This window comes from Vanessa cardui, chromosome 19 (genome assembly GCF_905220365.1).
Source record: "Vanessa cardui chromosome 19, ilVanCard2.1, whole genome shotgun sequence".
NCBI classification, from domain to species: domain Eukaryota; kingdom Metazoa; phylum Arthropoda; class Insecta; order Lepidoptera; family Nymphalidae; genus Vanessa; species Vanessa cardui.
In genome coordinates, this window is record NC_061141.1 from 6,293,877 (window position 1) to 6,316,769 (window position 22,893).

Consider the following 22,893-nt stretch of genomic DNA (forward strand, 5'->3'; position numbering starts at 1 on the left):
TTTTTATCTTCATATAAATATTTAACTTATATGTTTTTTTTTAAATGCATTCAAATATATTTTTAATGTATTCAAATACATGAATAACTAATATATTGAAGATTCAGCTAAATTTTTCTGTGATACCAAAAATCTGTTTACAACTTTTTTGTCAGCCGGAAAGGAAATATGAAAATAGATGAAATAAATAAATGAAAATGTTTATAAAAAAATTTATTCGAGTATAAAAGTAATATTCTTACAAAAAAAATTTCATTGACTTATTCTTAATTAAATAGTGTAAACAAGGCACGTGTACTTATTCGAGCACTTTCATTAATTACAAAAAAGTAAATTAAAAAAAAAAACGAAATACAATTAAATACGTTTGTGTTTCAATCAAACTATTATACAAATCATTGATTAAACATAACAACAAAATGAAATGTTAACAAAATAATACAATTAGAATCAAAACAGTCTCAAATAAATCACCCAACATTAAGCAGGGAATACACATAACCAATAGCTAGCACAATGACATTCTAGTCACTTACACATAATCACGTGTATATATCACCATAAAATTGTAAATACCGTTTATTTAATTTAAAATAAAATATCAAAATTTCATAATATGTCGGCTTCGAGTTTTAAGGTTTTTATTACGTCAAAGTTTTCATAATTTAACTGAAATTTACTTATTTGTAAAAACTAGTATGTTTCACAATTTCACAAGATTGATAATAATCTAACAGTATTGACAATTTTACGGTGACATATATGTACATATATTAAATGCAATGGCAATTTGATTGGCATGCCATAATAAACGACAGGGGTCACAACTTTTATAATTTCAGATTATAAACCAATATATACATATATTCCCAGCTTAAGTTAACTTTTTGCATAATTTATATCGTGCCACTCAACTTGTACAATCTAACTGTCTATTCATTCTAATTATATGATTCAGCTGTATATAAGGTATAAAAAAAGTTATCGAATTATACATAAAATAAAGATTTAACAAAAATTAAACTATATAATGGCAAGACTTTTTAAAAAGTACTTCAATATGTAGCTTAAACTAAAATGAGCTGTTTACTTAATTAATATATATCTAAATATAACAACATTGTTAATGAGTCTTTTTGTTTATATATCCTAGAAAACTTATAATTAAGCATTAACAACATATTGTATATAAAAGGACGGCAAATATATAATTATATTCGATTTCTCAACTACAATGGTTTGAGCCTGTGACAACTTTTGTCGTTGGACAGAAATTGTCTTAATCTGAGAATTGTTTATTACGACTTGATAAAAAACCCCAAAAGATATATAAATTAGAGAGTCAACAAATTATCAGTATTTGTATTAATATATATATAATATATTATTAATATGTATAAAATTGAATTTTGGGTCTGTATAATGATCTAAATTTTCCAAAAAATAATTTGTGAACAAACTTTGAAGCTAAATAATTTTGTATATAGATAGATATATACAACAGATCGATCATGCACTGCGATATGATCCGACTAAAATCTACAAAACTTCAAAACTATTGGAATATTTTCATTACATACTAAGGACTTCAAACAAAATTCACTTTCGAGGTAAATTGGTCCCACATCTCATTTAAGTATAAAAATATCATTTGATTATCATATATAAAGGCACGTTTTAACTGGCAACACAATTACGAACACCAATCATAAGTTACGGTTTAATATCGATACTGGCAACTTCGTTCGCGAGCCCGCAGATATTGTTACCAATTGCCAATAGAATATAACCGTCGGTACCGAACATTTTACCCCAAGAATTCTTCGCGATGTAATATGGAACATCGGCACTTATATCGTAGCCCACCAGCTCCACGGCATGATTGAGATCCATGGGGTTGCCACTAAAAATAATAATTTTTTTTTTTAAATTATTTTCGAAAATGCTCACATAAAATGTTTATATTAAAGGTGAAAACATACATTCCTCATTCATATATGCTTCAAATGCACCCAAGAATTCATACAGAACATACTAATATTCACTTTTATTTATCAGAGGATGAACAGTACAAACATAAAATTTATAAAACTCTTTATTAAATTAAGCTGAGTGGTCAAAAATGCACAAATATTATGTATTATAGTGAATTTTCAATTCCTTATTAAAGAACGATTGATTCCCTATACAAACTTCAATCCCCATTTCACTTCCTTAAAGTATGGTTTACCTGATATACTTCAACTATACAATACCAACAACAACAACAACCACAGCCTGTAAATTCCCACTGCTGGGCTAATAGCTCCTCTCCCATTAAGGAGAGGGTTTGGAACATATTCCACCACGCTGTTCCAATGCGGGTTGGTGGAATGCACACGTATCAGAATTTCAATAAAATTAGACACATGCAGGTTTCCTCATGATGTTTTCCTTCACCCCCGAGCACGAGATGAATTATAAACACAAATTAAGCACATGAATCAGCGGTGCTTGCCTGGGTTTGAACCCGCAATCATCGGTTAAGATGCACGTGTTCTCACCACTGGGCCATCTCGACTCTCAACAAATTCCATATAAATCAATGCAAGTGTAAAGAATATTTTCTCATTTAAAGTATTAGCAGGGATTAAATTTGTATTTAGAGCGGAGTAAAGTAGTAGGTATCAGTCTGTTTCAACTTGCGGGTGTCATAAGACATGCTATCGTTTAAATACGTATCTATCAAATTAACATCTTAATTGCGTCTAATAAAATGTCTTCCTGACCGATATCGGCCATGGGGAATACGCCCAAGGCAGACGTGGGCGTGGGAACAAAACATATAATCAACATTTCTTGAATATACCTTTGTCGTAGGTCCGAGAACTCGCAATGGTACGAAACATATGCGACACAATTTCCATTTCCAAGACCATTTCAATAAAAACAGAGTATCATAAAATAAGGTTTAATTATACTTTGTAGTTCTGTATCTTTTTATTTTGTTTCCCTGTTAATCGACCTGTTTTTACTTCGTTTAGTTACAAGTATACAGTTGAGTTAGAAATATATTAACTATTACTATCATGTAAATTAAATTGTACCTAGTCTTGGAAAACATGCTGTAGGTACGTGCTTTTATAAATGTTTTGCACATTATGTGTTTTTTTTTTTACAATTTGCAAGTCCTAAAAAATAAAGAACATAACATGTATAGCCTATAAACTTCCCGCTATTGCGAAGGCCTCCTGTCGCTTAGAGGAGAAGATTAGGAGCACAATCCACTATACTGCTTTATTGTGTTAAAATCAAACACATGCAAGATTCCTCACGATGCTTTACTTCACCACCGAGCATTTTTTTATTTTTTTTATGGTATAGGTTGGCGGACGAGCATATGGGCCACCTGATGGTAAGTGGTCACCATCACCCATAGACAATGACGCTGTAAGAAATATTAACTATTCCTTACATCGTCAATGTGCCACCAGCCTTGGGAACTAAGATGTTATGTCCCTTGTGTCTGTAGTTACACTGGCTCACTCACCCTTCAAACCGGAACACAACAATACTGAGTACTGTTATTTGGTGGTAGAATAACTGGTGAGTGGGTGGTACCCAGACGGGCTAGCCCTACCACCAAGAAATGAGATGAATCATAAACACAAATTAAAATCATGACAATTCTGTGGCGCTTCGATCGCTTAAAATGTACGCTTTCTAACCACTAGGCCATCTCGGCACTTAAAAAATACATAGATAACAATCTACCTGCAGTGGAATTGAATAACTCCGCCGAGATAATTCTGCCAGGTGAGGGCGTTAACGGCGACCGACACCGGGCCATGGGTCGCTATTAGTTGCAGAATCGTCTCCTCTTCCCCGATCAAGCTGTAAAGAATAATAATCATTCATTTTCATTCATTCATTCATTAATGAGTCTGAGCGAATCATTCAGATCTTAGAATAATCAGCGGAAGACAGTGAACGTGATCAGTGTAATAATTTACGAATATTTTTAAAATTAAAATATACTTTATGCAAGTAGGCTTTTGTAAGCACTTTTGAATCGTCATTTTACAAAACTATATCAAGTGAAGCTACAATTGGTTCGAAATGTAAATTGTACCGATAAGAAATTGCAACAAAATAAGTAGTTACTCTTTTCTAACATTTGAAATAAAAAGTTGATAGTTCAATACAATGTGTATAATATATCTTGCCTGGAAGTCAATAAGTCTGGCAAGTGAACTATTGATAATATAATCAGAAAAATAAAAACCAAAATATTCTTTATTCAAATTGACACATAAAAGCACTTTTGTATCGTAACAGTGTTGAATTAAATGAAAAGCTATTATCGGTTCGGAGAGTAGTCTACCTAAGAAAACCGTTAAGACTAAATATTATCAGTTCAAGTACGATTTTCGAACAGACGAGTCAATAATAACTATTAATAAATCATTATTTAATACCAAACTAAGAACTTAGATGAATCTCTTGATTGTATTGTAGAAAAGGCTAAAATTTGTGCCACAAGATAGTTACTAATTCGGGCAAATCGTAACACAAAATTAAGTTATACTCGTATATCAAACATCCAATTTTTGTAACATCCGATTATGTAACGGATATTTGGACTAAATATTGGTGTTGACATTCTATTTCAGATGTCACCCTGTCTTTATTTAACTTTAGAGTAACCCATCTGTAAGAAAGAGATGAAACGAATGTGATATCGAAATCGAATGTGATATAAAATCAAAGAGAGACAGTGCGAGTATTTCATGAGTTAAAACGTTTTACTTTAGATGCTTTGACGTGCCAGAATAATATAAGTGTAGTACGACACAACTTAGATGTAGCATCGGCAAATTCAATATAACAGATTACTGACGATTTATACAACTAATAGAAATAGCTACCTATCGCGCCATTCGTCGCTACAGATTCTCGCGTCAGTTCAACCCGAGAAAGCAAGTGCGTGTAAATCGACGTGTCAAATTGACGAATATGTTAGGCTAGCGTACTCAATTCGGATGTGATCGGTTTTACGAATTTTGCCAATGCGACATCCGAAAGTTAAAATGCGATGAAAACGCAACGGCTACGATGCCTATTACTTACACTATAAGTATATTTTGATATATATTTTATTATATACATTTAGTTTTAAACAATCAGCCTAGAATATATGTCATTATATTTAACACCACCCTAAGACACAGGGACTCAGTGGGAACCTTTAAAACCGTCAAATTAAGATGTAAAGAACTCACTCATCACAAGTGAACGACTTGACACGGACGCCGGTCGCGTTGTCTTTCTTGTGGCAGACGCCATTGGTCAACTTGAGAGGATATTCATTCTCCGGTTGAATTGCGGTATCGGTCAACATCAGCCAGTCGAGCAGGAGGCAGATGTCGCCACCCAAGCAGCCGCTGTTGCCGAGACCGGCGCAATCGATCACTTCCTGCAAACAATCATCAAATATTACATAAGCATCATACTCTCACAATAGTTGACAATAGGCTATTTGACAATGCGAAAAATAAATTGTGAATTATTGTAATCAGTGTATATTATGAGTATAAAAATGGTTATCTAATAACAAAAGTTGAAAATAATATTTAATTTATTCAAAAATCCATAAATAAAAATGAATTTTTTTCAAACGTTTTTCAAGTGACACAAAACGATCCTGATTGGCCGGGCTTATGATGAAGTCACTTTCTTGTAAACCTTGCTTTTCTACTATATGCACCACAGATTAAAATACAGGAAAGTGACGTCACCGACCCCATTGCAGCGCCATATTGTCCAAGTAGCGTTTTTGCGCGCTATTTAAGTATAGATTTTTTAATATGATATTTTTCGGCAAATATGTACTAGATATCAAAAAATCAACCTTCACTGGGTTCCTTTACTTCTACTAAATAATATTAAATGGATTTTAAAAACCAGTCAAATAGCCTATTTAAACATATAGTAAGTTTGTATGCAATAGATACACATATAAATATAGTAAATTTTGTGTGTCTGTTTCTAATATTAAAATAACCGACTATTACTAAATGCATATGTACGTTAGAAACACCAAAATATATTTTTCTACAATTTTATGTATGTCTATCTGTTTGTTCGGGCTAATCAATGAAACGGCTGGACCGATTTTGACGGGACTTCCTTTTGGTGACCCTTTTCATCGTAACTTATAATTTTACAATCAAAGAAACAGACTTTGTCAACAAATGGATGCTACATAATTGGTCGAGAGCTTTATTAATGGATTAACGGTAACATCGTTGAATATCGACGAAACTCTTATCGGTATTTTTGAAGTAAAATTGAAGTAGTTATACTTAAAAAGTTAAATACAACAACAGCCTGTAAATTCCCACTGCTGGGCTAAAGGCCTCCTCTCCCTTTGAGGAGAAGGTTTGGAACATATTCCACCACGCTGTTCCAATGCGGGTTGGTGGAATACACATGTGGCAGAATTTCTATTAAATTTGTCACATGCAGGTTTCCTCACGATGTTTTCCTTCACCGCTGAGCACGAGATGAATTATAAAGACAAATTAAGCACATGAAACAGCGGTGCTTGCCTGGGTTTGAACCAGCAATAATCGGTTAAGATGCACGCGTTCCAACCACAGGGCCATCTCGGCTCTAATATAACGATAATATATTATAAATAAAGATATACCAATATTATTATTGGTGCTCAATGTCTGCGTTATTAGCAAACCTAAAATACAAAAATCTAAAACTCGTTTATAATATTCCTACTTAGATTGGAATTGACTGGTCAATTGAGCTAGACATATAATAGTGGACAAACACAAGTACAAACTCAATTCCAACACGTTTGTAATCCAATGGGTTACAAATCCGACACGACCGCAAACAGTTCAGGCGTAGGGCCAATGATGTTGTAGTAAACAGATATGTTATTAACGCGCAAAAAGTGAACACAAGAAAACGTCCTAATTGGGACGTTTGCCTTAGTTGTTTTACGTAGTAATACGTTGTAATACATCATAATTACGTAGTAATACGTTTTGCGTAATTAAAACATCTAGTTATCCCTTTTACTTATTGTTTTTATTAAGCTATCGTTTTTACTTTTAACGAAATGTAAAAATAAACTAAAATAAACGGTCCCCGGCGCGGCACACTTTTTTCTGTTGTTTAGTATGGATATAACATATCTGTTTACTATAATATCATTGCGTAGGGCTAACTACTTTACAAAACATGCTTTGCATACACCTCTACAGGCACTTACAACCTTTGACATAGTGCTATTAATGTATACATAAAATAAAATTGGAGTGTCTGTTTGTAATATTAAAATAGCCCTTTTTTACTCAATGCGTATGTTACATACATATGACATATACCAAAATTACATTTTTGAATATTTTTGTCTGTCTGTCTGTTTGTTCCAGCTAATCTCTGGAACGGCTGGACCGATTTTGATGGGACTTCCACTGGCAGATAACTGATATAATAAGGAATAACTTAGGCTACAATATTTTTTTTGATAAGATCAAGCGCGTACATGGTCGCAGCTAGTGTATACTAATATTATAAATATGAAAGTAACTTGTCAGTCTGTCTGTCTGTCGCTCTTTCACTACTAAACCAATGAAAAGATTTTGATGAAATTTTATATGAAGCAAACTCCAAGGAAGGACACGTTTTTGTCTTGTCAAAGGAAATTAATATGTTACTTATTTCAATAAGGATAAGTGTTATATGCCACATAAACAATAAGATTACTGCAGATCATTCCTATTTATTTAAAAAAAAACACCGTTACGATTACTTATTTATACGAGAAGAAGTTAGGTGGTACCGTTACAGGCATGTCAGAAGAAAGTTTCAAGATCTACAATTCGATATTTAAATTAATAGAATCATTAATTGTACATCCATATATATTTTATACTTCAGTCAGTTAGAAATCTTAGATCATTTATTGTATATCTATATAGAGGTTCGCAAGAAAAGTTCGCACTAAAACAAATGGACCAAATTCATTAACTTGGCATGCGTGGCAGACTCGCTTGATACTCGCCAAACGCGATACTACTTTACTAGTGAGCGTGTACTAAGCTGCTGACTAGTAGCCGCTACTTTTTTCGACGCGTTCTTATCTTCGACAATCTATCTAGAACTCTTTGGTACCGTAAGGGTATATATGACTCGAGTAGAGGAAACGCATAATGCATAATTCCATCGACAAAAATAAAGACGAGTTCGAAAACATCGAAACCAACTTCTTTTATGATATCATACAATATACACGTGAATTTGACCAGTATTGACATATGGTTAAGACATTAAAGAACATTTCAAAAACTTGATTACAAAACGTCAAATGACTACCAATTTTCATAGTTTAATACGATTTACGACATTATGGCATTGTTGTAGAAAAAATTAAAAAGATATTGAAATAATATCGGTTTCCGAATCCCATTTTTAAATTTGGGACGATAATGAATTTTTAAATATTGACAAATATCCAGTGTTTATTCGTTTTTATAAATGAGAAGAAAAAAATAGATTTTTTTTTTGATACTTTTTGCTAAATAAATTTTTGAAGTACGCAGAGTATTATTAACAAATTAAAAAAAAACTAAAAGAACGTGATAACTCAACAATGTTTTACTTTTGTATGATGCATCCCATATGGCAAACATTATTCAAATATAACTGTATTAAAAATTCAAATTAACTATATTAACTTTATTTTAGTTTTAATTTAGCAAAAAAAACGACATACGCAAAAAACGCCTCTTTTTTATTTCATTTAAATACCTACTTAATTATACATTCGAATTACTTAAGTCAGTCTAGACAAAATACTATTGTTATTCAATATAGTAATAATATTCAGATAAAGTTAAAAAAAACATCGTAAGAACCAGTGCATTCAATCATTATGAAAACAAGAATTTTGCAAGCCCATACGACAACATAAACCTGTTTCAAAAATAATTCTGAAGCCTGTTTAAGGTCCAAATTTCGTTTTCGATGGCAAATGGGATATATTTCGAATGATTCGAAATCATACATATGTCCATGAAGACTTCAAAAGACAATGTATTAAAATTGTTTATTGAATTCAATATATACATATATAACATCAATTTAATTGTGAAAACCTACTTCAAGAAAAATAAAGATTGTATTTGTATTTCTATTGAAATGAGATCATAAATTGAAACAAAATTTCGTAAATATCAATACGCAAAGCTAACAACTTATGTATATTTTGACTAAACGATTGTTTCCTATATCCTTTTAACAATGACTTATTTTTCCAATTTCAAAAATATTAAACTTTTACTTTTTAATTTATTATTCAATTTAAACATGAATATTCTTGTAAGGAAATACAGAAGTCAACTATCGACCGCTTTATATTATTAATATCAAGTCCCATATAAAACATATAATACATTTAATTCAAATAAAACAATTATATATACTTATAGTACACCACAACTTATATGTAGCATCGGCAAATTGAACATAACCGATTACTGCCGATTTACACAACCAACAGAAATAGCTCCCTATCGAGCCATACGACGCTATTCGTCGCTAAAAATTCTCGCATCAGTTCAACCCGAGAAAGCAAGTGCATGTAAATCGACGTGTCATATAGACGAATATATTTGGTCGTATGATATTACAAGTTATTACGTTTGTGTAAAGATCATATTCACATAACAAATAAATATTGATAATTTGGGATAGCGTTCTAAATCGGATGCGATCGGTTTTACGAATATTGCCGATGCTACATCTAAGTTGTGTCGTACTATACATGTAGTGTGCATGTGTATGTGTGCATGATTGAGCGTGAGTGTGTACTTCAATTCTACTTTTTTTTATAAATGTCTTACCTGTACACTGAGAGAGCTCAGCTTTCCCGTATTTATTGCAGCCATAGCCTCCATGGTACCAACGGTGCTGAAGGCCCAGCAGGCGCCGCATAACCCTTGGTCCCTAACTGGACCTATTACACCCTTTTCTCTCCTGCAAAATAAATATTGATCGTTTTATATATCTTTGTAAATATCATTGTTTTGTTAACAATACTAGAATAATAAATACCACGAGTAATAAAAGAAAGAGCATCTATACAAAGGTATTCATGGCTATTTAAGTAACTAAGATCTTTTAGTAAACGATCTCAACAATAAGACCTTTTTATTTTATTGTTGGCAACAAAACCAAAAAAAGAAACAGAACCAGTTGTAAAATTCTTTACTGAACACAGGTTCTAAAAGCTACCACTACAGCTACCACTACAGCTACAGCTACCTAAAAGAAAAAAAATTGTAGTTTATGCCTTATCGATTAATAGCGATTTCTTTTAAACAACCTTTAGGACATTGAGATACTGATGAGAGGTGTATTTATTTACCAATAATAACAATACCTTAATGTAACATAGAATATATAAATACGATAAAATACATAAATAAATATTAGGTATATAAACGGTATACGACACACAATTAATATAATACATTAACATGAAATGGGTTTATTTAAAAAAATATAATAAATGCAAATGTCATCGGGCATTTAATGTTGCCGTTCTAAAAAACATTCTGACCACTTATTTGAATATAGAAATAAATTTGGATTTTTTTTTTATTAAGACGAGAATCATCATTCTATATTTTGATCACCGCTGCATTGATTGATCATACAATGGAATCGAATGAAAAATTTATCTTAAAACGAAAATAATCATTGTTTTGTTATTTGTGTTACAAGCTGGCCAAGCTGCCCGTCCCGACTTCGTATGTGTAAAATCGGGTAAAAAAAGTTGCATACCGTTACCACTATTTTGATGTAATTATTATGTTTTCAAATAAAAATTTCAACTAAAATACATCTTTGCTCCAAATTTCAGAATCTACAGTCAATTTAGCTTTTCGTGAGTTTATAAATCAGTACAGGACAAACGGAAGATTACTAATAATTAACTTATTACTCTTTATTATTTAATAATTATTTTTTATTTGTAAACACACATACACACACAACTATCACTCGGAAAGAAACGTCATAATTATCTAATATAAGTAAACCTCCTATAAAGATACTTATTCAAAACATTAAACGAAATACATACAGAAATAACAACGATTCAACAAAGGCGTTTTTTCCATGACAGGTGAACATCTTTATTTAATTCACATAAATAGTCCAAGATTTTTAGATATCCGCTCTGCATAAAATCCTTCTACGTGATTTTTCGATTGGATTATATCATTTTATATATGATTAAAGTATCAACAATAGGGGGAAAAGTTTGGTATAAAAAAGGTGGGAAATTTTGTTCGCTACAAAAAAGATATCTTCGGTTTTTAACGTAAAACTTACCGTTTCCGAGAAATATGCAAAAAAACGTTTTCCAAGATGGCGGCTAACGCTCGCGGTTTCTGGCGACAGAAACTCGGTTTTATACTTGGGGGGCACCCTCCGACATAATCTAATCGAAAAATCAAGTAGAAGGATTTTATGCAGAGCGGACCGATTTTTAGTGCTAAAATTCCTGGACTAAAAAGCGATACGATACATCGCATAGACTTAATAGTAAGTCCATATGTAATTACACACTAAAACCGACTTTGCAGGTAATTCGCAATGTTGCAACAAATACGCATCTTCGAAACTAAACTTTAATACCATTTTTATTCTAAATATAAACGAAATGATAAATATGTACATATAGTTACATATATATTATGTATATATGTTTTTGAACATGGGTAGAACATTTTATAGGCACGCTATCTAAACCTAAATAAAGTTTTCAAGTTTCCAAATCAGACGAATAGGTCATCTGCTTGGACATTTAACCCATTCACCAAAAGACCGAATTAATTTTTGTCATATACTTTATACATTATTGTACCTTGTTGTACCTCACACAGAGTATAATACAACATGGATCCAGCTTAAATAAAAAAGGTGCATACAATTTCGGCGACCTTATCGCTACATAGCGATCTCTAGGATAGCCCATACAATATTGAGGTGTGTGTGTGTGTACTATAGGTACGCAGACTAATTAAGCTATTGTCATGGCATATGATGTCCATCATCGGTATCAATGTCTATGGACATTAATGCATTTAAGAAACACAAATAATTCCTCATATCACTAATGAGCGACCAATCATAGACAGAAACATTTTAAATCCCTTGTGGCTATAGGTAGGTACACTGGCTTACTCGTCCTTCAAACTAGAAAACGACAATGCTAAATATTTGAAAAACTTAGGATGAGCTGATGTTACCCGTTAAATCTTAAAACTTCGAGAATAGGGAAAATTGATTTAAAAAAAACCTTGTTTTTCAAAAATAATTTAGTGTTTCTCTAAAGAGACTCGCAATTTTTTTAAGTGAGACTACACTATCACCGTTATTTAATAAAAATCAGCTTCAAGCTATATGATCCTTCAGAGTGGACGACATAACTATTTGTAATTATCCTCTTTCATATAATGCTTTGTAAAAGTTGAAAAGCACGTTATGCAGATCCGAAAATCAAACCAAAATCGTAACTGGTTTGTTATAGAAATATAATTAATTACACATTCGCAATTTATTCAGGTATTGCGTAGGAAAAGTACCATGCTAGCAAAAACTGGTACACAGTATTTATCAGACACATTGGCCTAAGTGAGCAAATCTTGGATCACAATTAATGATTCCAAATTAATACTATATTCAACAACAAGAACCAGTGAAAAATTGTCCTGTTTTTGTATTTATATTGTATTGGTAGGTGTTGGTCCTTAAAAAATAACCATACCTTACATCACCAATGCGCAACCAACCTTTGGAACTGAGATATAAAATGTCTTGTGCCTATAGATTTTTTATGGTATAGGTTGGCGGACGAGCTTATGGCTCAAACTCAAACTCAAATTCCATTATTCAATATAGAAGCATTAATCTTACTTATTGATATCCAAATTAAACCCTACTTAATTAGTTACTAAATTAACTAGTTACTCTTAAATCTGGACACATCAATACTAATAATATTCCTTATTAGTAGTACAATATAAGATGTATGTACCTAGCTAGACGGCCTTGCACAAAGCCCTACTAAAATTGTATAATATATACGAATCTTCATAGCGATGGGTCGAACGTTATGGAAGTAGATGCGACGAAGGCCATGAGTTACGTTACACACACGTGGATACTGAATAATAAACGCATTAAAACCTTCGTGACGTAGGGTAGACAACAAACGGACCCGCTCACCTGGTGAGATTTCGTCAAGCGTCTGGGTCATAATTGACCCTTACTTATCAAGCGACAAGTTTTAAAGCGACAATAAATATTACTGGGAAAGAATTGACCAGGTAATGTGGAAAGCCCCGAGAACTTCCCAATCAAGAACAGCCCTCATAAAAACATTATTCCCTCCAATATAGATGTAGTTAATAATCTTATTTCGATTTAAACCACATCATCAACCCGTTTTTGTCCACTGCTGGACATAGGCCTCTCCCAGTGCACGCCACTGTGGTATTTCTCCAGGTACTCGCATCCAGCTCCTGCCTGCCGCCTTGCGTATATCGTCACTCCACCGTGCCTGAGGACGTCCTACACTACGTTTGCCGAGACGCGGTCTCCACTCTAGAACACGTTTTCCCCAACGGTTGTCGGTTCTACGACAAGCCACTTCAGCTTACTAATCCGGTGGGCTATCTCGATGACTTCGGTTCATTGACGGATCACCTCATTTCTGATCACCTTCAAAACAATTTCATAAAATTCGGTTCAGCGGTATGGTCTTAAAAGATGGACAGATAGATAGAATCCTTCCACATTGATAATATTAATATAGATTTACTGTTTAAAGGTTATCAAAACATAGTATAAAAAATAACAAACATCAAAAACTATTTATAGGATACAAGTTCACTACATCGCAGCTTAGCCCAAAGCAATAAAATTAATAAAATTTACAAATAACTCGACAAAACAAAATATAATATCCGAATGTGACCTTAATTCGTAAAGTTGTTAAGAAACTACGGGGTATTTAATATGTAGATTAACGACTCTAAATAAATATGTATTTATAAACTGTTTTAAAAATAACTTATTAATTAAGCAAAAATAATCACATTTATTTATAAATTAGAAAGTTGCATCGTTATAGCTTATGAAATATATAATACTAGATTATATATAGATATATAATAGTAGATGATAAAAAAGCTTGGCATTAATACCTGTTGACTTCCAGGCAGGATACATTACATACATATATAATTGTATTTAACTAATATGATTGTATTTTTTAAATGTTGAAAAAGAGTAACTACTGAGTTTCTTGCCGGTTCTTCTCGGTAGAATCTACTTTCCGAACCGGTGGTAAATTCACTTAATTGTTAAATGACGATTCAAAAGTGCTTGTAAAAGCCCACTTGAATAAAGTTTATTTTGATTTTGATTGATTTTGATTAGAACTCCTTTTTTGTTGCAAAAAAATTAAAAAATATATGTTTTACTTTATAATCAATTTATGTAGACTGTTATTCTAGGCATGCAGCCGGCACGTGTCGCTAATTATAATTTTAAAATATCAAATTCAAATTTGATTATTCGAGAAAAGGATACAAAGCAGACGTTTATTTCAAAACGAAACCTGTTTCGAAACATCGAATATTTCGAAAAATAAAATCCATTTTCTGATAACAGTGCATATTAATTAGATGTAGTATACGCTGTTGCGAAGAAATCTTATATATTATGATGATTATTTACAAAATAGCTTTACGTTAGATAGTCTACACTCAACAACAACAACAACAACAGCCTGTAAATTCCCACAGCTGGGCTAAAAGCCTCCTCTCCTTTGAGAAGAAGGTTTGGAACATATTCCACCACGCTGTTCCAATGCGGGTTGGTGGAATACACATGTGGCAGAATTTCTATGAAATTCGTCACATGCAGGTTTCCTCACGATGTTTTCCTTCACCGCTGAGCACGAAACGAATTATAAAGACAAATTAAGCACATGAATCAGCGGTGCTTGCCTGGGGGTTTGAACCAGCAATCATCGGTTAAGATGCACGCGTCCTAACCACTGGGCCATCTCGACTCTACACTCCTTAAATATAGATTGTTTTCTTTGCTTTTTAATAAAGTAAAAAAAAGCATTTCAATCTTAGTTTGATATAAGCTTCATTTTCGAATTTCGAACCTTACTTTTATTTCCATTTTTATCGATAACACTAATGCTAGAAACAAAAAAAAAAAGTTAAAACAAAATCGGTTAACAAGCAGAATCAAAGAAAAAAGATACTGAATTGTTATATTTTTAAATGATAAAAGATGAAGGGGAGGGTTTGATTCTCAATCAGGATATAAATTCAGTTGTATGTTATTTAATTGGTAAAAAAGAGTAACTAGTTAATTTCATAGCGGTTCTCCTTGGTGTAATCTACTTTCTAAATATATTAAAAAGTGCTTCAAAGGGGACTTGTTACTCGCTGACTTGACAGGATATATTATATACTTAAATAATAACAAACATTATTATGTATTTTTAATATTTGAAAGAAGTACCGTTTCCTTTCGGTAGAATCTACATTCCGAACTGGTGGTAGTGTGGTGGAAGTATGGTGTATAATTACGATTTAAAAGTGCTTGTAAAACCCTACTTGAATAAAGTATACTTTCATATTAACCGGCATGAGGCATAGTCAATATTCTCGCTGGTACGATCTTGTCTAACAACTCCAATGTCTGACTGCATAATTTATACGTCACTTATGCAAACGGATACAAACATCACCTGAGAGGGTGAAACTTAGGAATAATCTACCACAGCGTGAGAAATGTTGTCATTTTTTAAATTATAGAAACTGAAAATGTGTTTAGGCTAATGTTTAGAAGATCCAGACAGCTGTTAAAACATTTTTGAAAATTAAATACCCAAAAGTGTGTACTTGGGGATGAAAGTCTTCGTTAGTACTTCTATTTATGAGTCGAGATGGCCCAGTGGTAAGAACGCGTGCATCTTAATCGATGATTGCGGGTTCAAAACTTCAAACCCAGGCAAGCACCGTTGATTCATGTGCTTAATTTGTCTTTATAATTCATCTCGTGCTCAGCGGTGAAGGAAAACATCGTGAGGAAACCTGCATGTGACAAATCTCATAGAAATTCTGTCACATGTGTATTCCCGCATTGGAACAGCGTGGTGGAATATGTTCCAAACCTTCTCCTCAAAGGGAGAGGAGCCCATTAGCCTAGCAGTGGGAATTTACAGGCTGTTGTTGTTATAATTAAAATAGTAACGGAATGCATTGTAATGGAATACTCCATCGAGTATACGGCCAGTATTATTATATTATTATATATTATATAAATACTAGCGACCCGCCTCGGCGTCGCTCGGCTGCAAGGCTGATACTAAATATACTATACCTACAAATTGTCTTAAAACTATCACAAGCTTTTTTGTCACTATAAATCGCTAAGCCCCTATATTTTAAATCTGTCTTATATATAAATATATTAAAAAAAAATCATTTAAATATCATGCTGCAAAGGGCCATATTGATCTATATTAAATGCCCAATGCATTTAAAGTACTTTATTGGATAAGGATTAATGTTCTATTGCCAAAAATCGCTTTGAAAATAAGTCATAATTTCTCGAAAAAAGTAAAAAAATTGGTAACCCTACTTTTCACCCTTAGTTTCTTGAAAATTAAACTACAATACCTACATTGTTATATAACACAACAAATTCCTATCGACCACTAGACTCGATAGTCGCTGGATTGTATTTATCATAATATACAAAAATAAAAAACTTGTTTTAAAACATTCATTTTGGTTGCGATTCCAGAACGGATATGTAGTAGAACGAATATTCAAAAAAATAATTATCAATGAAGGAAATTCATTCATATCTTAATCGGGCCACATAAATTTGTATAAGATTATCATAATTCACTAATCCAAACATTACAAAAAATCGAAGGATGAATTTTTATTTTTAAAAATGCATTGGAGTCGACACGAGGACGTTGCCCGCGTCTTCAATATTCTCGCCATACAAACGGAACCAGTTTCTCTATTTATAAATATATATTAAGGCCCAACACTCGTGAACGTGGCGCGTGCACTAAGAATTATTAAGACTGAATATTTAAATGAAATATTTGATAGAATGGTCTCGCAATATTAAATATTAGACTATCATGGCGTTTATTGTGTAAGCATTATGTGTTGTATTATATGTATGTGTATAATAATAATAATATATTAACATAATAAAAGTTGTGTGAAGTATGAAAAGTATGAGAAGGTTCTATAGCGCCTCGGCGCTTCCATTTATAGAAACAGTAAAAGGCACTAAGTTTTTACTTGATAAAGTGATGGTTAAAATTATCTTAATAACAAAAATAGCTATTTATATGTTAAAATTTACAAAAAAAATTTAGTATTTTTTTATAAGAGCCAACTTTTATATAGAATAAGATATTTAAATGAAAAAAAAAGAGACACAAGGCGATGCAGGCGACTTGATAGTGACTATGTTATAAGACTTTATAAAAAAATATACATTAAAAACTTTTTTGTTTTAAATAAAGGTAAAGAAAAAATCAACTAGACGTAAAGGGCTTTTATCAAGGTTACGTATAATGCATAATTTGATAATTTGTATATTAATTGTTACTCGGCCGAAGAACGGGACGAATTATCACGTATAAAAGTCGGTGACCTCGTAGAATAGGACAGAGGACAACTTTTTAATTAAATTTTTTATATAAAAAAAAATTATATACCTAGTGCCTTATTAAATATTTAAGCGGGTCGGGTAATAAGCGCCAACGACGATCGTATATTTTAATATTTATACAATAATTATTATTAATGAAATTTTGAAATCACCGTCGAATTAAATGTGACTCTTTATATGATAATAGCACTGCTGATTTATTTCCAACACGACTTTTATGTAAAATAATTAATAAACGTTTACTTCTATATTTTTATATTTAAGCTGATATGAATTCACTTTCATTAATGTAATGATATTATAATGAAGAATTAATTGAATAAAGAAAATCTTTGATTATTGTTTAAAAAAATCTAGAATTTTCTGGATACAACACAACAAAGTAAAATATGTGTATTATATGTAAAATAATTCAGTCTTCTAGACCGAATTTTAACAATGGCAATTAATCTCAAACTCGAATGATAAAACCTAAGATCTCGGGCTCTGAAGCGAGATGAAATGTTTGACCAATTATTTTGTAAAACGAAATACTTATTTACGCAGTTACATTATAATTATACATTGACAAAATTTATATTTTGCTATTGTATCCGATTTCAGAAAGTCATTCGTATGGCTTTAAAATAGAAAGTAAAATGTTTTTTGCCTTGTATAATTAGAAAGAAGAAATAAAAAATTCAATCACCGATTTAATGTAAGTATAAAAGATTTTCGTCAATCTTACAATTTAATATCAAAATTTATTTACTAATTTTTGAAAAAAGAGTAAATACCAAGCGTTTTGTCCGAATATTCTAGAAATCAATTTCATTCTGGAAAATTTGGTAAAATAAAGCTCAGTGTTAAAGGATTTGTCTAGAACAGAACGTCTGTTTTTTTTTTTAAATGACACGTCACTTTATAATAATTGTCGAGACTCGAGATCAGTTTCACGCGTGGGATTGAGAAGGCTAGCATGTCCACACATGTCCGTCAACATACGCACTACTTGACCTTTAAGTGTATTTTTATAAAACTCGGCGTGGCAACTACATATTTTTGGAATTAAAGATACTTTTCTGGTAGTTAATTGCATACAATGTGTCATAAATAGCTTATCCCCTATATGTTAGACATATCCGAAATAATTATATTAGGCATTATAGCTTCATATCTTTATACCTTATAACCTTACGTTTTTTTTTTAATTGCAATACGTAACCAGTGCCATGTAGACCTTAATACCTACAAACACTAGTTTGCACTCGCTCTTCTCACTCTTTACAGCGAAAAACATGTCTCATCTAGAAGAGTCTGTACAGTCATATATATATTTTTTTTTTATTTATAAGTAATCGAAAAGACGCACACGAAACATAAAGACATCACATAAATACACAATGATGTTATTGTAATGCATACCAGTCATTTAAAGTTTATCTTACACTCATAAATAACGTTATAAAGTCAATCGTTATAAAAATGTATATTAAATATGTTTGAAAAAAAAAGCAACCTCAAAAATCATTGAATAAGGTTTAAATAGTTTTCATTAGAACTGCATGTTTTTTTATATTTATAGAACTTAACTTATAGTTCTGTCTATTTGTTCGTAAAAAACGTTTTGTTTTCTTAGCCGTAAGTAACCAATACAATGTTGCTCTATTCACAAAGTAAGCTCTTTCACATTTAATAGCTTCTTAATATTTATCGTATATTTTTCGCGTCGTTTATATTACTTTAATTACGAATATATTGATAAAGACATTACTAAAAGGTTATGCAATAAAATAGTCATTGTTAAAAAGAAAACACTGGGGATCTATAAGAAACTGCCTGTAAGTGTATGGTGGTTTGGTACTGGTATTGTTCTTTGCAATTTGTTAAAGCCAGGGACAACAATTATTACAGAGGTGATAAATTAAAACCGAACGGACCGCCTCTTAAACATCAATCACAAAACACAATAAACAGTAGACTCATCGAAATAATTCGTCATTCGAATAATATCCTATAGTAAAAAAATATCATCCTATGAGGCGGTGGAAAGCGCCTCTAAAGAGTTCATCGATTCTCGTCTTAAGGATTTGCATCGGCAATAATGACATTTACCGTCAAGGTGTACTTAACATTGAAAAATGTATTTGAAATATCATATATCATAAATAAATACAGTTGTGTAAGTTCCATGACATCTGTAAATATGTTCATGGTTATTTTCCATGATTCTGAGAGATTATTATTGCGACGTCACTTGTATTTTATCAATTTTTTTGTTAGGTTTCTAACGAGCCATTTATCGCGGATTAAATTTTTTACGTATGTGGAAAACCTATGCTGCTCTGGATCTACGAATGATAGCCCGCAACCTTACTAATGACGATTTTATGCATGGAGCAATGGACACCTATTTTCAGTTTTTGGGATTGCATTAGAAATTCGCATCCCGAATTTAAGATTGGGGAAGGGGTGGGGGGTAAGGGGGGGTGGTTATAGTACCTACACCACCACTCCCCCCGCGCGGAAATCATTAGAATTTTTTTTTTCAATTTTTAAATTTCAATACTAAAATCATCAAAATTCGTACTGTTAGTTAAATTTGGGAGGGGAGAGATATAAAATTCCAATTATTGGTATTCAATGTGATATCTGGCGCTGCGCCGGCCGCTGCCGCGGCACGCTCGCTTCGCTCGCTCGGCTTGCGCAGCGTTTGGTCATAAAATCTAACCTAACCTAACCTATCCTTAGCTACTATAACTATCTACTATTTTTGTTGCCGGAGTGGCTTCGCCACTCCTGTGGGTGTGGGTGTGGGTTAATCTTGGGTGAAAAATAGAAACAACAATAGATATATTTTAGAAATTTATAAGAACCATTTTTCTGTATATATACTTGACTACATTTAATAATGCGATAAATGGATCTTTTTTATATTTTATGTTATATTGTATTCTATTATCATGTTCGTAAAATCTTCTGGGTGATTATTATTTTCTTTACAAAAGAATCACTACACTACAAAATTACATATTTTAAATTTTTACACGTTTATTTTTACTATAAATTAATATAGTATTTGTTAAAATATAATACAGAAAAATGATAACAAACATAAAAATAATGATTTAAGGTTAATTATAATGTAAAATATCGATCCGTTACACGTAACTTTAAACGCACATAAAAAAAAAAAACTATGGGTTTCCGCGGGTTGAGAGTGGTAAATTTCGAGAGAGGGGAACAAACCCTTTAAGAAACAACCCCTATTATCATCAAATTCGGGATGCGAATTTCTAATGCCGACCCGTTTTTAATAATTTCTATCGATCCCGCATTTTGTGGGACACTCTACACTTAGCGCGGATGAGTCCCACATACCTTCGCTTCATGTGAAAAACGCGCATATTTTTTCGAGTGAAAAAAAGTACTGTAGAATATTCCAAAATCCTTCTCAAGATTAAGTGACGAATTTAAACGATTAAATAAAATATTAGGCACTAGTTGATAATACATAACATTTAATAAAACCTTATTATGTTATTGATCATTATGTTACACCACAACTATAATTATGAGTGATATATCTATTTCATTGCTTATTAGAAGAACTTTTAACATACATATTGTAAGACCATTTTGTTTTTCATTACACACAAACTACAGAGCCAGCACAAACTACTGTGGTACTTTGATTTTTCTTTTTATATTAAATTATTATTTAACAATAATTATGACTGCAACTCTATTCGATAATTATCTTGAATAACTAGTAGGTTTAAAATTCTAATTGTTTCACAATATCACTTAATTTAATGATGTGACCTAACTTGTATTACTACAGATAATGTATGAAACCCCTAACAAAAGTTTAGTAATTAAACTAATCTATTCAAAATGTAATACTTATATTTTATTATATATAGTTGAAACCTCTTTGATTATGTTCTACACTTGGGATATATAGTTGAGTGTAACATTGTGGTTTCATATATGTGGAATTAGATCAGTTCTCTTAACAACATAGCATAACAACAACAACATAGCTTGTACCAATTTAAATAAGATATTGTCCCACAATTTATGCAATCACTAGCCTGGAGGTACTGGCCACTCACAAAAAAAAATTTGTTTTTATTATTCTTTTTTTTTAAAGTTAAAATTAATTAAATGAAATTTTATTTAAATAAGATTTAAATACTTTACTACTTACTATTTTTATTATTCTTTTTTTTAAGTTAGAATTAATTAAATAAGATTTTTGAAATAATGTATTCCAGTTTACTCACCAGTCAACACGCAGTGGAATGGCAGCCCGTCGTTTTCTCATAAGAATATTCTTATTTCCATTGTGAATTTCATTATCATCATGATGTGATATAGTATATGCATCCCTATCAACTTTATCAGATTTTCCTCTATGCCTATTCCTCCTGGAATTTCTGTTATGGTGTGGTTTCTCGTCTGATAGATGAATTTCTTTAAACTCGGCTTTGGACATGTCAGATAACTTTGTAAGGCCATACTTAGCTCTTAAGTGTTCAGGACCTTTGGATGCTGAATTTAATGTTTCTATTTCTTTAACGGAAACCTAAAACAATTCATAATATAATAATGTGTTTAAAGATAAATATTTATTTTTAGACATGTTAAAGTTGTTGATTTCTTTAACTTTGTTATAATTTAGTGTTATTGACCCCTAATGATATGTCTTAGTTAAGTTTGAAGTCGTAATTTTTTTTTTCCCTTTTTATTTTTAAATTTATTAGATTCGTAGGTACTTACACAAAAATGATCGAGTCTTGTTTCATATTCGGTTAAATTATTTTTATATGTTTTATTGAAACTTTTTATATAATTGTCGAACATTGGTCGGAGTTCGTCTTTCGTTTTGGTCTGAGGATAAGTGAGTGGTATAACAATGAACAACAAACCCACTAAAGCCAACACAAGAATCCAATTCCACCATTTTTTCATTATTACTGATTTAAATAAAATTCAGAAAACACCGACCACTCAACGGGCTCCCATTATCAGTAATGTTTTATTTAATTTGAATGACATTGACATCTTGTTTCGATATGATCTGACAGGTAGTAGTCACAG

At 31.8% G+C, this 22,893-nt stretch overlaps 1 protein-coding gene across 1 annotated transcript; it reads right to left on the reverse strand.

Annotated features, from left to right (window-relative positions):
- Window positions 1-206: 206 nt before the first annotated feature.
- LOC124537823 (cathepsin O-like) lies at window positions 207-22,849 on the reverse strand. The gene is made up of 6 exons (XM_047114745.1): window positions 22,573-22,849; window positions 22,077-22,378; window positions 9,909-10,041; window positions 5,262-5,455; window positions 3,754-3,873; window positions 207-1,903 (listed from the first exon to the last, which is right to left on the reverse strand). Exons 1-6 carry the CDS (start codon window positions 22,762-22,764, stop codon window positions 1,714-1,716), a joined length of 1,131 nt encoding a protein of 376 aa, XP_046970701.1. The 5' UTR covers window positions 22,765-22,849; the 3' UTR covers window positions 207-1,713.
- Window positions 22,850-22,893: the final 44 nt, after the last annotated feature.

Coding starts and splice junctions, on each gene's coding strand:
- LOC124537823 (XM_047114745.1), bottom strand. CDS start 22,764: ATGAAAAAATGGTGGAATTGGATTCTTGTGTTGGCTTTAGTGGGTTTG. Junction 10,042..22,076: donor ATTCCACTGCGTGTTGACTG/GTGAGTAAACTG, acceptor TTTATTTTGCAG/GAGAGAAAAGGGTGTAATAG. Junction 1,904..3,753: donor GTTATTCAATTCCACTGCAG/GTAGATTGTTAT, acceptor TATTATTTTTAG/TGGCAACCCCATGGATCTCA.